General features: G+C 42.8%; 1 protein-coding gene across 1 annotated transcript in view; it reads left to right on the forward strand.

Annotated features, from left to right (window-relative positions):
- Positions 1 to 707: 707 nt before the first annotated feature.
- The window catches only part of STOX1 (storkhead box 1), a 39,039-nt gene continuing 20,776 nt past the window's right edge, over positions 708 to 18,970 (forward strand). The window contains exon 1 of the mRNA XM_075842701.1: positions 708 to 1,075. Within this exon, the coding sequence (XP_075698816.1) occupies positions 775 to 1,075 (301 nt within the window). The 5' untranslated portion in view covers positions 708 to 774. The remainder of the gene's footprint in view (positions 1,076 to 18,970) is intronic.

Genomic DNA, 18,970 nt, shown 5'->3' on the forward strand with positions numbered 1-18,970 from the left:
TCCCCTTCACAGATCGGCACACACCCCCTGTAGATAGCGCCCCCTCCCATAGATAGTGACACTCACCTGTCCCAGTTCCCGCACCTTCTCTTCTCCAGCGATGCAGGCCTGCTTCATCCGAGCGACACAGGCGACGCGATGATGTCATCGTGCCGCCTCCATCACAAAAAAAGCGTATTTTAAGTGCATTTCGGAGCGCAATTACACTCCAAAATACGTCTGAATATAAAGCGTGTGAACATGGCCTGATGGGAGATGTGTCTGATTATTATGCAGTGATACTTCCCTGGCTCTGTTACTATGTATATACAATGCACTAGGTCAGCACTGGCCTTACTGGATGACACACAACTTTTTATTATTTTTATTTTTTTTACAACTTGACAAACTGTAAGAGTTTAATGACTGGTTACTCTTTATTTTATCTGGCCATTTTCTGTAAACATCTGCTTGTTCTCCATGTGTTTCATTGTAATTCATTTATAATACAGTAATCTTATTGGTATTGCGGTATTTATACATAACGCTCCGTGTCCTTCCCTCTCCCGCATATAACGCAGCAGCCTACACCTCACCACGTAACTTCTCACACACCAAGGTGCACACTTGTACCCCGCCCCACATCCGCCGCAGCTTCTCATTGGTCGTCGCGGAGGCGCTTGACGCGATTGGCTCCGCCCCGCAGTGCTGGTTGCAGTAACCCAGGCAGCAGTGTGTAATTGATGAGTTGCCTGCAGGGTCCGGTGTATGTGATCGCGGTGCCGAGAGCTCAGCATGTCCCGGGACAGGGTGGTCCAGCTGGCCCCCTCTTCTCTTGCCCTGGTTCTGTGTAGACGGGATGGCACAGGGACGGAGGAGAAGGGCAGCCAAGTCTTCCAGGACTTTCAGGCTGCAAACGCGAGGTGCTTCTGGAACAGGAGGCTGGTCCGGGCCGTGGCGGAGGTGTCCTTCCAGGGCTGGCTGGAGAGCTGGGTGCTGCTGGTCCAGGGCCAGAGTGCCAACTTGGAGGTGCTGCGTGATGCCTGGGTCAGGAGGGCACTGAGACCCCCCAGGGGCTTCCTCATCACTGGGCTGGGTGAGTAATGGTGAAACTTCCAGTAAACCCTCCTCAGTGGAGTCCGGGCTTGTTACATTACATCCCTGAGCCCCACTAGTGCTGCTTGTAAATGATCCCATGTCCTACAAGTGTCTCATTGTAATGTTAGCGTATCCATGAGCAGCTCGCGCAATAATCCTTCTATATCGCGCCGTCATGTTATAATGTGTCCGAGAACAATTCAGAGGATGCTTATTGGTTGTCTTTAGCGGTTTTGTTACCGTACATGTGACGTTCATTATCACGAAGGCTCATGTACCTGCGTTGGTGGTTGGATATTCCAGTCAGCAGTTAGCGCCAATCATAGAAACCTTGTGGCTGGGTTCGCATTAGTCGTAAGGTTCTGTTCACACTACCGTCATATCTTCAGTTTACAATGGAAGCCGTGATTCTGTACGGAGACCGTCCTGATACGGATCCAAATGGTGACCGACGGACTCCATAGACATGTGGTGGGTCGAGTTTCTTGTCATCTTGATGGGAATAATAGTGCGGGATGCTGCACTGAGGCCACTTGGAAATGTACGTTTTTGACCTATGCTTAGTGTGTACGTCTGAAAGCTGCCGTTGTACACACTAAACATATCCATAGGGTTCCTGAGTGTCCCTTTTTGCCTCTGTCTGGTATACGTTAGTATAGGTTTTTTTTTTTTTTGGGGGATGGAATAGCGTGGTACTGCGCGAGTACTGTGCAGTACGTTTTCTTACCATGGGTGCCTATGTGTTATGAATGCCACTGTGTGGCATACAGTTAACATATGCGTCATGGGCTTTTCAATGGTTTTTCATGACGTATATATTAAATGGATCCCATTATAGTCCTATGGGTGACGGATGCCTAATAGTGGCAATATTTGATGTCACCCAGGTTTTCCAGAATCTTATATATTATTTTTTTAATCTACTTGACGGAAGCACTAACTGTAGGAGATTTATTGACTGGTTATTCTTTTTTTTTTTTGGGGCGCATGTTCTGTAAAAACCCATTTGTTTGGGGGGAGGGGGTGAAATAGCGTAGTACTGTGAATACTGAGCAGTGTATGGTTCTCAACATGGGAGACTATGTATGATGTATGCCACTATATGGAATACAGATAACATATGCATTGTGGGCTTTTCAATGGTTTTTCATTATTTGTACGTTGATTGGATACCATTATAGTCTATAGGTGACACGTGCCCAACAGTGGCATACATCAGCCATAGACTATAATGGTATCTGTTTAATGTACAAGTCATGATCGCCATTATGGTCTATTGTGATGGATGCCATTGGTAGGCATCTGTCACTGTCTACGTTTAATGTGTGCGTCTGGAGCTTTTCCCGGCAGATAAATCAAACAGACTGAAAAACGTAAAGTGTCATCATTTTGTCAGACGTGACGGAATTCCCAACAGAATGCCCTAGTGCACATGTGAACAGAGCTATAAAAACAAGTGATGATGACGGATCCTGTTCATCACGATGGGACTCGGACTGATGTCAAAGCATGAATGCAAACTTTGATCAGTTTTTGGAAGTGGTTACAGAGCATAAAACAAATCTTACTGCTATTTTTAACTCTAATCCTTATGGAGGCAGAGGCTTAGTGCCTGCCATACATCTGTGGCAGAGCGGCGCAGTTAAGCAGTGGTGCCCTGTGTGGAGAGATGATGGCTCAGCAGAGAACATTCTTGGGTATAAAAAAGTCAGTTTGTGAGTATTCACGCAGAATTCTTAGCAGGTCGTGCAGTTTGGGAAGTTGCCTATCCAGCCGTTGGAGGTGACCACTCTTGTGGAGACCAGTGTGTTTACCTTTTTTGCCTATTGCTTACGCTCCACCAGGATTTCTGCGGGCAGCACTGATGGAGTAGATGGCTGCCTGGCTCTTGTGGTGTACAAGAATGTAGAGGAGAAGACAAGCAGGAGAAACGATGGGAAGATTTAGTAATGGAAATACTCCAGCTTCCATGTGAAATAATGTTGTTCGTTCTGAATATCACATGTATGAAGGCCCACTAACTTTTTACTGAACCGGCACAAACAAAAATTTTCATTCTTTTTCCCACCACCTTGGTGCTGAGATTTGGATGTGATGGTTTCTTAATTGACATTGTATCGGGACACAAAATTGACATTGTATCAGGACACATAATTGACATTGTATCGGGACACATAATTGACATTGTATCGGGACACATAATTGACATTGTATCGGGACACATAATTGACATTGTATCGGGACACATAATTGACATTGTATCGGGACACATAATTGACATTACTTCACATGAAAGAGGTGCCCATTCTCAGTCATGTAATGTAATTAGGGACCACATAACAAGTCTCAACACCAGAGTGACTGGTTCAATGCCACAGTACTTCCCAGCTGCAGGTTTTCTTTCATTGAACCTGCCAGATATTGTCTATAGACTATTCACAGCCCTATTATAATTGTTACAGCAACTTTTCCCTTCCTTGTCCTTGTGAAAATTCACACTTGTGAATTTCCATTTGTTTTTCACACCTTGTTTTCATGGCACTGTACCCCCGATTGTACAGTATACCTGGCCAGCTCATGGTTGCAGATACCTGCTGGCATTTTGCAGATGTGCTGCCATTTGGCTTGCACTTTATAGATGCACATAGTAGGTGACGCTGGCATTGTACCTTGTTTTGAAGGGGCATACATGGTTTTTGTGCAGACGTTCTGATACAAATGTGACGTTTTTCCTCTAGTACAATACACAGATCAGCTTTAAAGGCTATGTACACCAATCAAATAGTTTTTTATGAATTTAGATGTGATTGATGGCTCAATCCTGCATGTCCGAAACCTGCAGGACCTGCTGACAATGAACCCGTCTGTCCCGTGGACCTGACGGATTCAGGTTTCAAAGCTAGATACAGCTGCTATGTATACAAGATACAAAGCAGCTGTATCTCAAAGAGTAAAGATAATTTTTAATAAAAAGTAATTACAAAGTTGCTCCAATCACACTGATTATATATATATAATGTATGATATCAGTGTGATATATATTTTTTTTAAAACTGTACATAGCCTTTAACGGAAACCTAGCTTGTTTTAATGGAACTGATCCTGCGTTGCTATTTTGTGTTATTTTTTTCCCCCATAAATCTAATTGATGATGAGCATTTTCACAAGTGATTCCCATTAGTTTTGCAGCTTCTGCTCCTTACAAGGCCACGACACCTGTGACTTTTCTGCCTTGAAACGGATGCTGACAAATCCTGATGGACCCCATTGGCTCATAATGGTCTGTCAGGTCTCCTGTATTTTTAAATAGTGCTGGTCTTGCGGTCAAAAATACCAGATTCCTTGCCGAAAAAGCAGTCAAGTGTGAGCAGATACTTCTTCCATTATTTACTATAAAGTAGAGAATCTATTTTTACATCACTTTACAAAGTTTTCAAAATATGTTACAAAGAATAAAACACAATGCTGGAAAATGGATACATGTGGAGATATGGAGGAAAGCTGTTGCATGTATGAGCCTATGAGCCTGCCATTACACTAATCCGGGGACCATGGCTGCAGGTTGAGGGGGGGGGGGATTGTTTGTATAGTCTCATTGCAAGGCTATTGTCGATGGACAGGCAAACAGTGTCTCCTCTGCAGCTGCGGTCCCAAAGATCAGTGCTCGGGCATTGAATATTATAGGGGGAGCTGCATTAGGGGTGCTCTGTTATTTTACCTATATATAATTATATATGCATTATTTTCAGTGCAGAACATAAATAAGCTGTTGGGCATGTCCTATGCAGAGGCCTCTGTATAGGGAATGGAGGGGCATTTCAGAGGGAATAGTGCATAAACCCTCTAAGTAGTGTATGCAGTGTTAAGATATTTCTCTTTTAACATCAGTGTATAAAGGTGTGTATTTGAATATAACCGCTTCAGTAATGTACGGGTTAATAGTGTCCTTTCACTAATCTCTCAGTTGGCATATATTGTGTACACTGGATTTGCCACTCTGTATTGAATGGCATTAGCACGCAGGTTTTGAGTTGCACTGTAAATATTCATTAGGAAGGAATGATTAATGTAATGGAAAATCCAGTAAATAAACTGCTCCTTCATTTGTTCAGAGCTAAAATTGTATTCGGAGTGGTATGAACATCACGTTATTGATGAATAGTCTGACCATCTGTGTGCGACAACTCGACGTGTATCCTTGGGTGGCTGCTGCCATCCTTCAACAGGTGGGGCTCAACACAAAGTTATACCTCCTTAATATGGATATTGATATAATCCCAACACTTCTGTTTCCACATCTCGGGGTATTTGGGGCATAATGCACCTAGTGAGTCAGAGGGCAGTCGGCTGTTGGGGGATGTTATTTTCTTTGTAGTTGCTAAATAGTTTTGTCCACAGCTGGAGCCTAACACTCTTTTCCTTCCAATCACTTCTATTTCCATATTCATACTGCATGTAAGAAGCTTCATACACGTGTGTATTTAAGTCCTTGTCATCTCTTATCTGGCCACTTTTAGTGATGCTGATACACTGGTACGTTATCACCGTGTACAGCAGGAGTCGGCAACCTGTGCCACATCTTGAACAGGGCATTCATTATGGGCGGATGTGTGTGGAAGACCACCTATCACACAAGATTGTCAAGAGATCACATTGGTGTGCACCACCCAATAAAGTCATATGATTGAGGAAGGGAAAGGGGGAAGAAAGTATGTGATCTGTAATTAAGAGTTAACTTTTAGAAGAAGCCAGAATGCTGGCGAAACGCGCGTCGGGTGCTCTATAATTTTAATGTCCACTGGTGCACTTAGGGCCATAGTTGCCATATCTAGGCTCATTTGCTACCGATTGCTTTCACTGCATTGCTGACAGCAGCCGGCTGTTTAACTTACAGCACGAGCGTGCTATTAGCGCAGCACACCCTGCTGTTACTCCTGAGCAGCTGGGTGTCAGCTCCCACCAGCCGCTACGTTCCTTTTGACCGCTGGTGAACCCACCGTGCGGTCTTGTCATTGGGCTCACAGCACCAACGTGCTGTCAGCACAAGCATACCCCGCTGTCATTTTTGAGCGGCTGGGTGTGAACTCTCACCAGCCGCTACGCTCTTTCTGACCGCCGGTGAATTCACCGAGCGGTCCTGTCATTGGTGCACTCACTGGATCAGGGCTGCTGCCTTGCAGGACAGCTCATCCTGAGGGGCTCCTTGATCTCTCAGCACTGGAGGCATCGCTCCGTTCTGAGAACCATTACACTTGCCAAGTCTGACTCCACTGACAGTTGAGTCACACTCTGGCAGAGTTTTGCGTTACCGCCTCTCAGCTGATGCTGAGCGCGGCCACAGCTAGGCAACCCCGGCTGTTCCTGCAGATGTGAAACACAACACGATCAACCTACTGCCTTACATCTGCACATACTGCTTTTGACTCATAATAAAATTTATTCTACCTTTTCTAAGTCCTATGTCATTCAGCATGGCGATCACATTGCTATACAATTGACAGCTCTGCAGCCATCACTGTGCCACACGCTCAGGTTTTGGTTCACCTAGATCTTTACCTGGGGGCGTATTTAGCAAGGTCACATTCACACTGTGCTGCAGCACAGCCGCATGGTAGTGCTATCGGCCACCATTGCCCTTATATTAGCATAGCTGCAGTCTTAGACTTCAAGCATGGTAGCGCAATAGTGTTCCCCTCACTGAAGCACTGTTGACAGCAACACATTCCATTTATTATTCATATACCATACTTTACTACACATGGCCCACAGGTATGTGAGTTTGGGGGTCACTCACACATACCTTGGTGCACCATTGGACTTTTAGCTCAATTGTTCATTTAATGTATACCAATAAAAGTTAACTCTTAATTACAGATCACATACTTTCTTCCCCCTTTCCCTTCCTCAATCACATTCATTATGGGCACATTTCTCTTCCGGTGTCCAGCGCCGTTGTATGAGTGGCGCTTTTATTATGAGCTTGGTGGCGCTGATCACCAGGTGAACATAGCGGTGCTTCATTCTGTGTTTGTCGCCACTCTTTCTCCTGGTATTCAGCACTGACCAGCGTATAATGAAGCGCCGCTGTCTCTCCTGGAGATCATTGCCGCCGCCATCACTGGTGTTTCTTTAAAAGTATGTTAAAGTCACTTTAGAAATCAACACCATGGCGGCAAAGTTTCCAAGCTTCTTGGTGCACACAATCCCTACATCACAATTAAATCTCTTGCAGCTCTCTCTCTCTCCTATGTTCACCCCTCCACCAGAAAATCTCTGGCTGTTCTTTCTCCTATATGCATCCCCCGAAATTAGTGTTCGGTAGCCGCGGTCTCCTTTGTGCACCCCCTCCCCTATGCTGATGTTCAGTAGCCGCTCATAGTATATCCAATGAATGTAAGTTTAATTAGCTGATTGATTGGTTTGTCCCATACATGGTAACCGTTTGCGGTCTATGACTTTCATGTTTGCGTCTCACACTGACTACTTTTTTTTTTTTTTTTACCGGCACACCACGCAAAAAAGGTTGCCTACCCCTGCTGTAGAGTATCTAACAATTGTTGTGTCTGAAAAATCAGTTCAATAAAACGGATCAATACTCTGTTCTCACATATATACATTTTTCAGATTATACTAAATTGTGTAAAATAAGGACCGTATTGTGTTATTTTACAAATGGATCCGGGGAAGTTGGAGGCCTCATCAGAGAAGTGGCAAATGAGATTTAACACTGATAAATGTAAGATTATGCAGTTGTCGAGAGAAAATACATGTCACCTGTACATACTAAATTGGAAAACACTCGGTAAAGCTGACATGGAAAAGGACTTCGCTCCCATGCACACGACCGTAAAAATCACCCGTAATTGTGGACCGCAATTGTGGTCCACAATTACGGACCCATTCACTTCTATTGTCCACGGACACCTTCCCGTTTATTTACGGGAATTATGTCCGGGTTGCAGAAGTGTACCGCAAGACATGCCCCATCTTTCGCGTTTTACGTGCCGTGCTCCCAAACTTTGTTATGGTTACTAGAGGAAAGATGATTTCTACACCAACATAGAAGGTGATTCTTTACTGTAAGAGCAGTGAGACTATGGAACGATCTACCAGAGGAAGTTGTTATGGTGATTTCACTGAAAGAGTTCAAAAGGGGCCTGGATGCCTTTCTTGAGTGTAATATTATTACAAGTTATGGTTACTAGATTACTGGAGATGGTTTGCTAATCCAGGGATCTATTCTGATTGCCAGATTTGGAGACTGGATGGAATTACTTCCCTAAGATGAGGAAAATTGTCTTTTGCCTCATGGGTGTTTTACCTTTCTCTGGATCAACATCGCAGGTGAATAGGCTGAACTTTTGTTTTTTGTTTTTTCAGCCTTACATACTATGTTGCTCTGTTATGTTGTTGCCGGTAGATCACTGCATCGACGCGCATCTGAACATCCTGACAGCCTGTACGTGGTGCAACGTTGGATCTGTTCAATGTCATCACATCATATTGCCAACTTAAAGTGGATTTTATCTAACAAAAGCACAGGTTGAGCAATGAGCGCATGAGACGTGTTTTATCTGTTGTAACGTGATATTGTACAGAGCATTTGCATAACAAGTACCTTGTAATGAGATCTATCCTATAACAGGGTGATTCTCCTCTGTCCAGCACTAAACAGCTGTTTGTCTATGTATGTCTTGTTGGTAGTAGATGAGTGACTTATAGAAAGTTAAAATGACTGAATTGATGCATTGTGCCTAAGGCCAGATTCACACCAGTGTAATACGGGCACATTTCTGCTCATGTAAATCTGGGGTAAGTGTTCCATAGTTTACAATCTGTTTACCTAGCTATTTGAATGCTGTCTGGCAGTGACAATGACTTCTGTAACCAGCACTGAACTCCTATAAATGCTGCAGACCGCAATGGCCAATTTTTGTAGAAATCGAATAAATCTATCAGTGTGTTTTTGGAGTGTGGGAGGGAACTGATGAACCCGGATGAAATCCATACAAACATGGGGAGATTATACAGACTCCGCGCAGATGTTGCCCTTGGTTGGATTCAAACACAGGACACTAGCGCTATATTCACTGTCAATGCATGATGGGAGTGGTAGTTCCATAGCTGCTGGATAGCCACAGTTTAGGTAATGCATCACCAGTCTTAATTATACTGCAACATGCCGGCCATTCAAATAAATGGCTGATCGTGTAATACGTGGTAGGTCCGGGTCTGCCCTCTATGTTGCTAAAATACTTTCATAAGACCTATGGAATGGGGTGGTCTTGCATGAGACAACCCTTTTAACTGTAGCATAGTTCACTGGCCTGGATAATGGCTTAGGGGGCTAAAAAGTGGCAACTTGCTGTTCCTCGTCCGGTAGCGGCAGGGATTGTAGATCTACTAACCCGAGTAAAAGGGTAACTAAACTTTTAAAAATGTCAATGACCAGTCAAACGTTTTGATCAGTGGTGGTCCACCTGGGTGAGCGCTGTGCCTCTTAGTTTCTGATCGGCTTTTCTTGGAAAACCGAGCAAGCGGTGTACGGACTCATAGACTTTCTATTGAGCCCATACACTGTTCTGCGGAAAGCTGATCAGACACAAAGAGGCACCGCGCTTATCTGGGTGTTTTTTACGCTTTGTTTTAGCGATCGGTGGGGTCTCGGTTCTCAGATCCCCACTGATCAAAACTTCTGACATGTCACTATAACGTGTCAGAAGTTTTTAAAGTTTAGTTACACTTTACCACCACTGCCAAATAAGTTACTATGATGATAGGTCATCCAAGGCTGGATTCACACAGGATAGAAATGCTGTGTATTGTCAGTGCAGAAAATCTGCAGCGGATTACAGTCCTAGCCATGTGGATGAGCTTTAAGCAAATCTCATCCACGTCCTGCTGAACGTTTTCCGGACGGAAATCAGAGCATGAAAACCCGCAGCATGTACATTCTGTTCTGGATGTTTACTGCGGATTTCAGCCTTTTATATGTAGAAGGGGTGGAATACACAGCGGAATACTTGCGTAACACATGCAGATTTTGCTGCAGAGAAGAGGCAGTATTTCCGTCCTGTGTGAATCGAGCCTTAGACAAACACCTCAGTGTAGTTCTTCAATTACATTGCTCCGCTCCTCCATGATTCTGTCTACTTTGTAATGCAATATTGCGGAACGTTTTTAGCATTGAAACAAATGGCTATTCTGTACTATGTATAGCTGCACGGATGTTGAGATCTTTTGTGATTTAGAAAGGAGCTAAAAATTCTCTTTGAAAATGTGCATGTATTTTTGGAGTGCTGGATGGTCGTTTTCTTGTAAGACAGACGAGAAAGATCTTCCTATTGAAAATCTCAGCAGGAACCAGTAGTAATAAATATATTATTATTTACTAAATACAATATTTATTAGTGTTCTTGTGATTCTATAGTGCCGGTGATGGGTGTGGTGTCCTAGCTATTCATACAGGATCATTTTATGTTGAATTAGTAACATAAGCTGCTGTTTGTTCCTGTGCGTTCAGCTGGGGAAGGGATATAAAAGTCTGTCTGTCCCATTGTAACGTGTGTGCATATCAACAAGGAAATTCTCACTGATGCTTCCAATAGATTCCTACTTAACATCTTGTAAAAAAAACCTTGTGAAATAATTGGAGCCATAGGTAAACAGCCATAGAAATGTTCTGCCAGAAGCATCAATAGTACTTAGTGCAATATCAATGATACATTTCTGACCATAATATCTCATGTCTATGGCCAAACAGCGGTTTAAAACTGTTTGTGTGGAGACTTATACAGGGTTAATTTTATAAATCTGATTGTACTTTCATCTAGTACATTGTGTGCTGACATCACATTCAGACCTGAGTGCCACGGTCAGGCTCAACAGTTGCCTGTAACCCAAATGGTAGAATCCTCAGCTGCCATGTGCTGGTACAATGCACCTGTTGTTTGGGTTGTCTTAGCCAGACGACATGATCGACTCACTTAGGAGATGCAACTATCCACGTCGTGGCTGCTTAGTAGTAGAGAGTTAGATTAACCGGGCAGCAGAGTTGAAGGTGGATTGGAGGGGTGCAGGAGTGTAAGATGAGAGCATACAGAGAAGGTTCTTGCAGTAGTCTAGGCAGGAGATTATGACGGCAGGTAAATGCATTTTTGTTGACTAGAGGTTGAGAAAGGAGCAGATTTGAGAAATGTTTTTTAGGTGGAGGCGGAAGGAGGTGGTAAGATTTTGGCTGTGCGATTTAAGGGACAGGGTGGAATCTGTGGTTATCCTGAGGCAGTGGACTTGTAAGACGGGGAAAAGTGGGGAGCAATTATCTGTGATAGTTCTGATAAGGGGGAGTGAGATGGGGAAAGATGACGAGCTCCAATCAATGAGTCAGCTCGTTTATCAACGCTCGTGCTCCTTTCACAAGGAGCTATGTTTGGCGACGAGCGATCGTTACTATGGTCACATGCCCCCATGCATTACCATCATGTCGGCAGCACATCTCTCCCGATCGTTGGCTTTGTTCAGAAAAATCTCCATAGTACCTCCTAGAGTACAGAGCCCTATAGGCTCCATGCACATTGCCGCATGACGGTTTTGTCTTGTACGGAGTGAAATAGGACTGCCATATAGGTAAATAGAAGGCCTCTGCTGTACTTCTGTATGCTTCCGAAGAGTTTTCTTTTTCCTGTCGAATTCATAGGGAAAAAAGTCCTGAAATCTCCGTGCATAAGTTGTCTGATGGAGCCTGTACGGAAGTCCATGGAGGCTATACATCTCTGTACTTTGCCATAGAGGGTCCATATTTGTGTTCATGGGTCCTTAATGTAGTATAATGAATTGCACTGTATATAATGTGCTATAGAGCGTTTGCTGATCACAAGCACTTATGGAGATTTTCTAATATATGTGATTACTACTGTTTTTTGTTTTGAAAAAGGAAGGATTGTGCATTTCTAGTGCCACCACCAGCGTAGTAGACGTCTGGGAACTTCAGGAAAATTTGTTGCACGTAGATGGACAAATTGCTATAGACTTTAGAAGCCTTCTAGACCACTCAAGGTAAAAAAAATAATAATTCTGAATTCCTCGGATGACAAATTGGAAAACAAACCAAAAAATGTAGGTGCTAGTAGCAGATTTCGAGGTACCTGGCTGTCTTCTGGATTTGTCCATCCCTGACACCGCCTATAGACCACTTTAGTGGCAGTAAAACATTTGGTAATACGGATCACTTCTTACAAGCAAACACTTTGTGCAGTGTAAAAAAAAACCAATATTTTCCTTGCTGTGAAATACAATTTCTCTGGTTGCATTTCATATCCTTTTATTAACATTCCCAAAAAGAACCAAACGACAAAATATTCTTCATTATGATGATGGCGATGAAGGCTGACACATGAAATAAAAGCAGGAAGGGGGTGAAATAACTTCTTAACTTGACTGGCATTTTTATGATCTACCTGATAGCGATCGTTTGTCCCGTGTGCACTTGAAGCACGACCGGTGAGGATTTTCGGGCAACTCCCCTCATTTAGCTGCCTAGGGAGTTTTGTGGAATGCAGTCATTATAATTTCGGTCTGAAAATTGCGCTGGATAAAGGCGTCTCAGACAGTCCATGTATAATTGTAAAAATATGCTAACCCAAGTGGTGACCTTCTTTTTAGAAGAGATTGACCTTGTACCAACATTCATCTCAGAGGGGACGGGTGGAAGTGTAAATATAATTATCATGATGTTAACATTTTATTTCCAAAAGCATTCCACTAAAGACCTGCATGCCCCAAGATTCTTCCAGAATGTCACAGGTCTTCTGCTTATTAAACGTGATCTGTGTTCCTTCTGCCATGTGGTTCAGCTCTTTCACGGGGGCCTCAATATGCCGCTTATTATGAATGTGTATTTGCGATTGAACATCACATATGTATGTTTTGCCTCTGATTAAAGCCGAGCTTCCCATTTAGATCAAATAGCAAGTGGAAGCTTTGTGTCTTCACTGTATTCACTTTACAGGACTTCATCTGTGAAGGTCGTTACTATTGATTTCTTCCAAAACTTTGTAAAAAGTCAATATAAAAATATCTAATGGATCCACCAGCAACGATGTGTGCCCTACAACCGTTCTGATTGATATGAAAGAGCCCCCGAGGTATGAAGATCTAAAATATTACACCATCAATAGTCTCTCCCCACTTCAAAACTTCAATTCCGTTTTGGAAGTACCGGATTTTTTCTGGATTATTGGATGCCACATCCGCACCTCCTGTAGTTGATGATTCTCCATATCTGAGAATAAAATGGTCCTCCTTTTCTATATGTAGATCGTATTTATTTTGCACTACACTCTGATAGGGAGGGAGTCTGTAATAGGATTATGGGGCTCAGCTATGTTTGTTAGCAGCTTTATGCTACTGGGGAACATTCATGCAAATAACGTGGTTGTCCATGAACCTCAATAATGGACATCCTTTTTTTTTTTTTATATGCTTCTATAGCACAGTTCATATATAATGTTATTGTGATCATTGCATATAGTGTGTTTTCTTTACCTCGAAGTTCAAGTCACGTGAGTGAAGTTCTTGGTCAGCTCGGGACTCCGGTTTGTGATCTCTTAATTATGTGTTCCCTGAAGACTGGTTTAGTATGCGAGCTCGCTAGGAGCCAGTAACCAGATAGTGTATTTTTGTTTCCATTCTGTTCAGACTTTTGGAACAAATAGTGTAGTCTTGGGTGAATTACATTAGCATCTATACATAGTCGGCCTAAACCTTGCGAGTAAGGCAAGATTTCAGGACTTTTTTGTTTTTATATACATATTTACTTTTATAGAATATACTATGTAGAAATACAAACATTTCTTCCCAAAATCAAAAATGTACCAGTAAGCATCAGTTCTTGCCAAGTTTTTACAAATTCTGTTTTATTTTTTTTACTCTTGGAAAGCTCCTATAGGTGCCCTCATCCGTATCTTTAGTTTGTCTGCATGCATAGCTCATTTTGAAAAGAGCAAATGAGCACCGATCAACGAGCTGTCTCGTTGATATCCGCACGTTTATACGGCCCACGACGATGAGTCCGTTTAAGCTTTGTGACCACCTGTATGTCAGATGGTCAAGGTGATTGTAGACTTTAATGTCTCGAACCTAAGTCATCAGGCTCATTTTGTTAGACTGGAAAATACCACAATTGGCAATTCCGTTGTAAAACAGACAACATAGGCGGCCGACGGAACCCATTGACTTTGATGGTAATGGTTGTCCTTGGTTTTTACCGGAAAGGATAGTGCAGAATGCTGCACTATTGCCTCTGGTATTTTCGGCTGGATCTGCAACAGAGACCCCTAACGGAGCCTCCAACTCAGATGTGAATGAGGCCTTAGTACTGCATCTGTTCACACATCTGTAAGGCTTTGTTCACATCAACGTTCATTATTTTGTTTTACTTCTGCTTTAGAGGAAAAGAACAAGTGAATAACCGGAAGCGCCAGTTCCATTGCACCACGAACACTGCCGACGGAATCCATTGACTTTGATGGGTTCCATAATATTTCCGTCGTGGTGTCCGTGGTTTTACTGGAAACCATAATATATTTTTGTAAGAATCTCAGACTGAGACCCCTAACGGAGCCTCCAACGTGAATTAGGCCTTAGTTCTTTTCCATCATGCTTCAGTCTGTTTTTGACAGTCAAAATTGCATGCTGCAGTGTTGTATCTGGCAAAAAAAAACGTAATCGGCTATGATCACACCTGCGTTGTCATTTCGCTGCTATGCTCCATCAGAGGAGCAGAACAAGGGAATAACGGAAGCAACGGTTCCATTGCATCACCGGCGGCCGACAGAACCCATTGATTTTAATGGGTTTAGTTAGGGTGTCCGTAGTGTTACCGGAGACAATAGTGCAACATGCTGCGCTATTGTCTCTGGTAATCTAGGCAGTATCTGCGTCTAAGGCCCCTAATGGAGCCTTCAACGCAGATTTGAACTAGGCCATACCTGATGGAACCGTGACTGATCCCTTGTAAGTCAATGGAGAAAAACTGATCCGCCACAACTAATCATGACTGGTAATAACAGATCCGTCATGTCTCCTGTAAAGACTGAACCCCTAAAGCAAGTGTGAACAGAGCCTAAAGACGAGCAGCGATCAATGAGACCGTTCGTTAATCGGCGCTCGTCTGCTCCTTTCACAAGGAGCTATGTTTGGGAACGAGCGCTTGTTACGCCGATCACTCGCCCTCATAAATTTCTATCGTGTCGGCAGTGCGTCTCCCTGTTTACACAGGGACGTGTGCTGCCGACAACAATAATATTTTGTGCTGCATAAATGAACGGGCGTTTACTTGTTCATCGGCTGATCTTTGCCCTGTTTACAGCGTTGCAATGTTGGAGAAGGAGTGTTCATATGAACGCTCCTTTGCGCATGTAAAAGGGCCTTAAGTCCTGAAAAAGGTGGCTTTGAAAAATATGGAATTTCATCCAGGGCTGCATGGAGATTTCAGGTTTAGTGTGGTTGAATAATTCAAAAGAAGAGGAATTTCTTGTTTAATGATCTTATCATCCATCTCATCCTTCCCATGTGTAATATTGTATATGAAATCATAGGCAGAACTCCTCTGGCTGTAAACAGCATTGTAGTCAGACACTTTGATAAATGGCCCCAGGGGCTGGTGTTTCCAGAGGGAAATAAACATTCATTCTCCATAAGCCAGATATTTATTTTGTTACACGGGCAGATACGTGTTGAAGTAGAGAACGTCGTCTTCTACGTTAAATTCTATGTATGAATTGAGATCAGTGGCAGAAGGATAAATCTCTGGTTTAACTTCAAGCTGGAACTCATTTGCATTTTTTGGGACTTCAAAGTAATTTCGAATAATTCTACTTTGTACAAGTGCAATAGGGTGTGGATATCTGGCAGAAATGTCTATTTCCCCTCTGCAGTGTTGGTGTAATTCAGTTTCCGAGGGCCAAATTCTCCAGCAATTCCTACCACGTTTACCCATGGGGCGCATTTCCTACAGGCTTTGAAGAGAAGTGTCAAACTGTGTTTACTGTAGGAGAGGGCTGGAACTTTTTTGAATTGCTGCCATGGGATCTGCTAATTGTATGGACCTCTGCTGTGAATATGCTAATAACATGTTCCACTGCCTCTTCAGGACGTATAGCTTCCCCCAAAGGCTATGTTTCTGCTATGTGTACTGGTTATGGAAGCCATCAGATCAGATCACACCGTCTGGTGCAAGAAACAGCCCAAGGGGTTCTGCGCTGATGTCGTTTATTCAAAAATTATTAACATGTGAATTGAATTTTCTCCAGACCACTTTGCAACTGATACTTAACCCGGTGTGGCTTTTCTTCATTGTCGTTTAGAAATTGTTAAATAGTTTTAGGATATGATTGGATTCAAAAAGTTTCCCTTCATTTAACTCCCCCCAAATTTGGATTAACCTAAATATATTTATCATATATAACATACTCTGCAGCAGCATTCACATCAGTCTCTGCCCCCAGAATGATAGATGTGTGTATAGTAAGAAATATCAAGCTCCTTTATTTATTTATTTATTTGTTCCTTTTCTCTTTTTTTTATTTATGTTCACAAAAATATAAAAAATAGCAATTACTGTGAAGCACCATATAACAATAGTGACTCAAAGCATTGAAGAAAAAAACCGCCTCCAGCCTTAAAAACACCAGTCCGGTATTAAAATTGCCCTGTGCCGTGCACGTGTAGAATAAAGATATCTGTATTTTCGGATAAAAATCTTCTAAACTGGCCGCCATAGTGACAAAGTTTACGCATCCTTTTTATCTTCCATTGCTGCCTTCTTCATTGACAGACAAGCAATGATAGGTGAAAGGACATCTGTGTGCAAAGGTCAAGCACGTTCTTTAGGATATTGTGTGCTCCTGTGTATATCCACGATCTAATATGTAGGTGCTGAGCGTTCCTGACACGTTGCAATTACATTTTTGTTTGAGAGGCTATAGATTCCCTTTACGTCAGATTGGGACATGTCTTGTACTTCCTCCTGATGTCTTTGGGTCGGATGCGGGCGCCTTTATACATATACAATAATCAAATAACCATACTGTACGGGCAGCGTATTATGCGGTGTTCCTTTTAAAGGTGTTTAGTGTAGAAAAATGTAAATTGCTGCTAGGACATTCTGAGACTGCAGGGAGGGTGGGTCCTTTGGTTGAGACACCCCTCTATTAGTCATAGCGGATTCGCTGCAGGTATTACATGATGGCCATTAAAATCAATAGGTGTATTTTCATTTAGGTGGACAGAGCAATTTAATTTTATCCAGACAAAGGCAGAACGTAGGGCTCTGGAATGGTTGTTTGTGTCCGTATTGCATTTGATATTCGTCTTGAACTGACTATATCGGTTGTTTCGGGAAACTTTCCTCTTATGTGTATGGGCAGCTTAGCGCTGTGGTTGGAGTTTGTGAGTACACGATTGTGCAGGTACCTCACTATGTTCCTTTTTAACATACGTTCCGTCATTATATTGGCCACAATCCAAGAGGGAAACCACAAGGGTTTAATGATACTAACTATAGTGTTACATCCAATCCGTGTTTAGTGCGTAGTATTTACACGTGTTTATAGCCCATATGTCCTAAATATAATTCATTTTAAACCTGAGTTGGCTGTTTCGGTAGGGAAATTATTCGAATCGCCTTTCATCATAAAAATAAATTGCACCAGGCTGGAGCATATCCCATGTCTTACGAGGTTTGGCTGTGTATTATATTTCATGTTTCATATTACAGAATGTAGTTGAGAGCTGTGTAACACAAGAACTGACATTCTGTAGCTTTAATAACAATGCCCGAGTACATGGCTGTGCCCAGCTGTTCACAAGTCCACAAATGGAGACGTTCGAATGGAGATGATCTTCAAGCTATGAGATAAGTAGAGAGAGTGCAGAAATGGAAGCATGTGATATTTCACCCCCCCCCCCCATGTATATTATGTCACCCCCTTCCCAATATCGGTCTATAGATTTTGATGTGATCGGAATAAGGCTATGTTCACACGGAGTATTTTGGCGAGTTTTTTTATGCGGAAACCGCGTCGCAAAAACGGCCCGAGAACGCCTCCCATTGATTTCAATGGGAGGCGTCGGCGTCTTTTTCCCGCGAGCAGTAAAACTGCCTCGCGGGAAAAAGAAGCGACATGCCCTATCTTCGGGCGCTTCCGCCTCTGGCCTCCCATTGACTTCAATGGGAGGCAGAGAAAGCGTATTTCGCGCTGTTTTATGCTCAATGGCCGCGGGCGAAAAACGGCGCGAAAATCGGCGTGCAGGGAGAGGAAAATCTGCCTCAAAGTTCCAAACGGAATTTTGAGGCAGATATTCCTCCCCCAAAATACTCCGTGTGAACATAGCCTTAAGGTAGCCTCATAGCTATTACATTGCTGGGACATTTTTTTATTTTTTAAAGAAGATTGTTTCCATCAGGATATAGGACAGATTTTTGCTTCGGCTGGTTATTTCCAGTTGGAATTTTTGTGAATTGCTGTATATAGAACACAGCAATTTCTTGTGTAAATTATAGTAAATTTGTCGGGCTGCGGATGGTCACATGTCTGCTAAGCGACACCCATTTTTTTAAGTATTGAGAGCGGAGTCAAAGTGATAAAAGTAGCAAATTTTTGCGCAAAACAGGTGTGAGACCAAACCTGAACTTTTTTCCCTGACAGAATACTGGTGCAAATGGCATAATAAATCTCCCCCAATGTTTCCACTTGAACAGTTAAGAGATCACAGGGGCAGCTTTTTTTGCAAAAACAAATATAGACCCAATAGTTACATGGCATATTTGTAAAACTTGGCGTTTTTTCATTTCCGACCAGTCACTCTCAGAAGACTGGACTTGTCCACAGAA

The sequence above is a fragment of the Rhinoderma darwinii genome, chromosome 11, assembly GCF_050947455.1.
Source record: "Rhinoderma darwinii isolate aRhiDar2 chromosome 11, aRhiDar2.hap1, whole genome shotgun sequence".
Taxonomy (NCBI): Eukaryota; Metazoa; Chordata; class Amphibia; order Anura; family Rhinodermatidae; genus Rhinoderma; species Rhinoderma darwinii.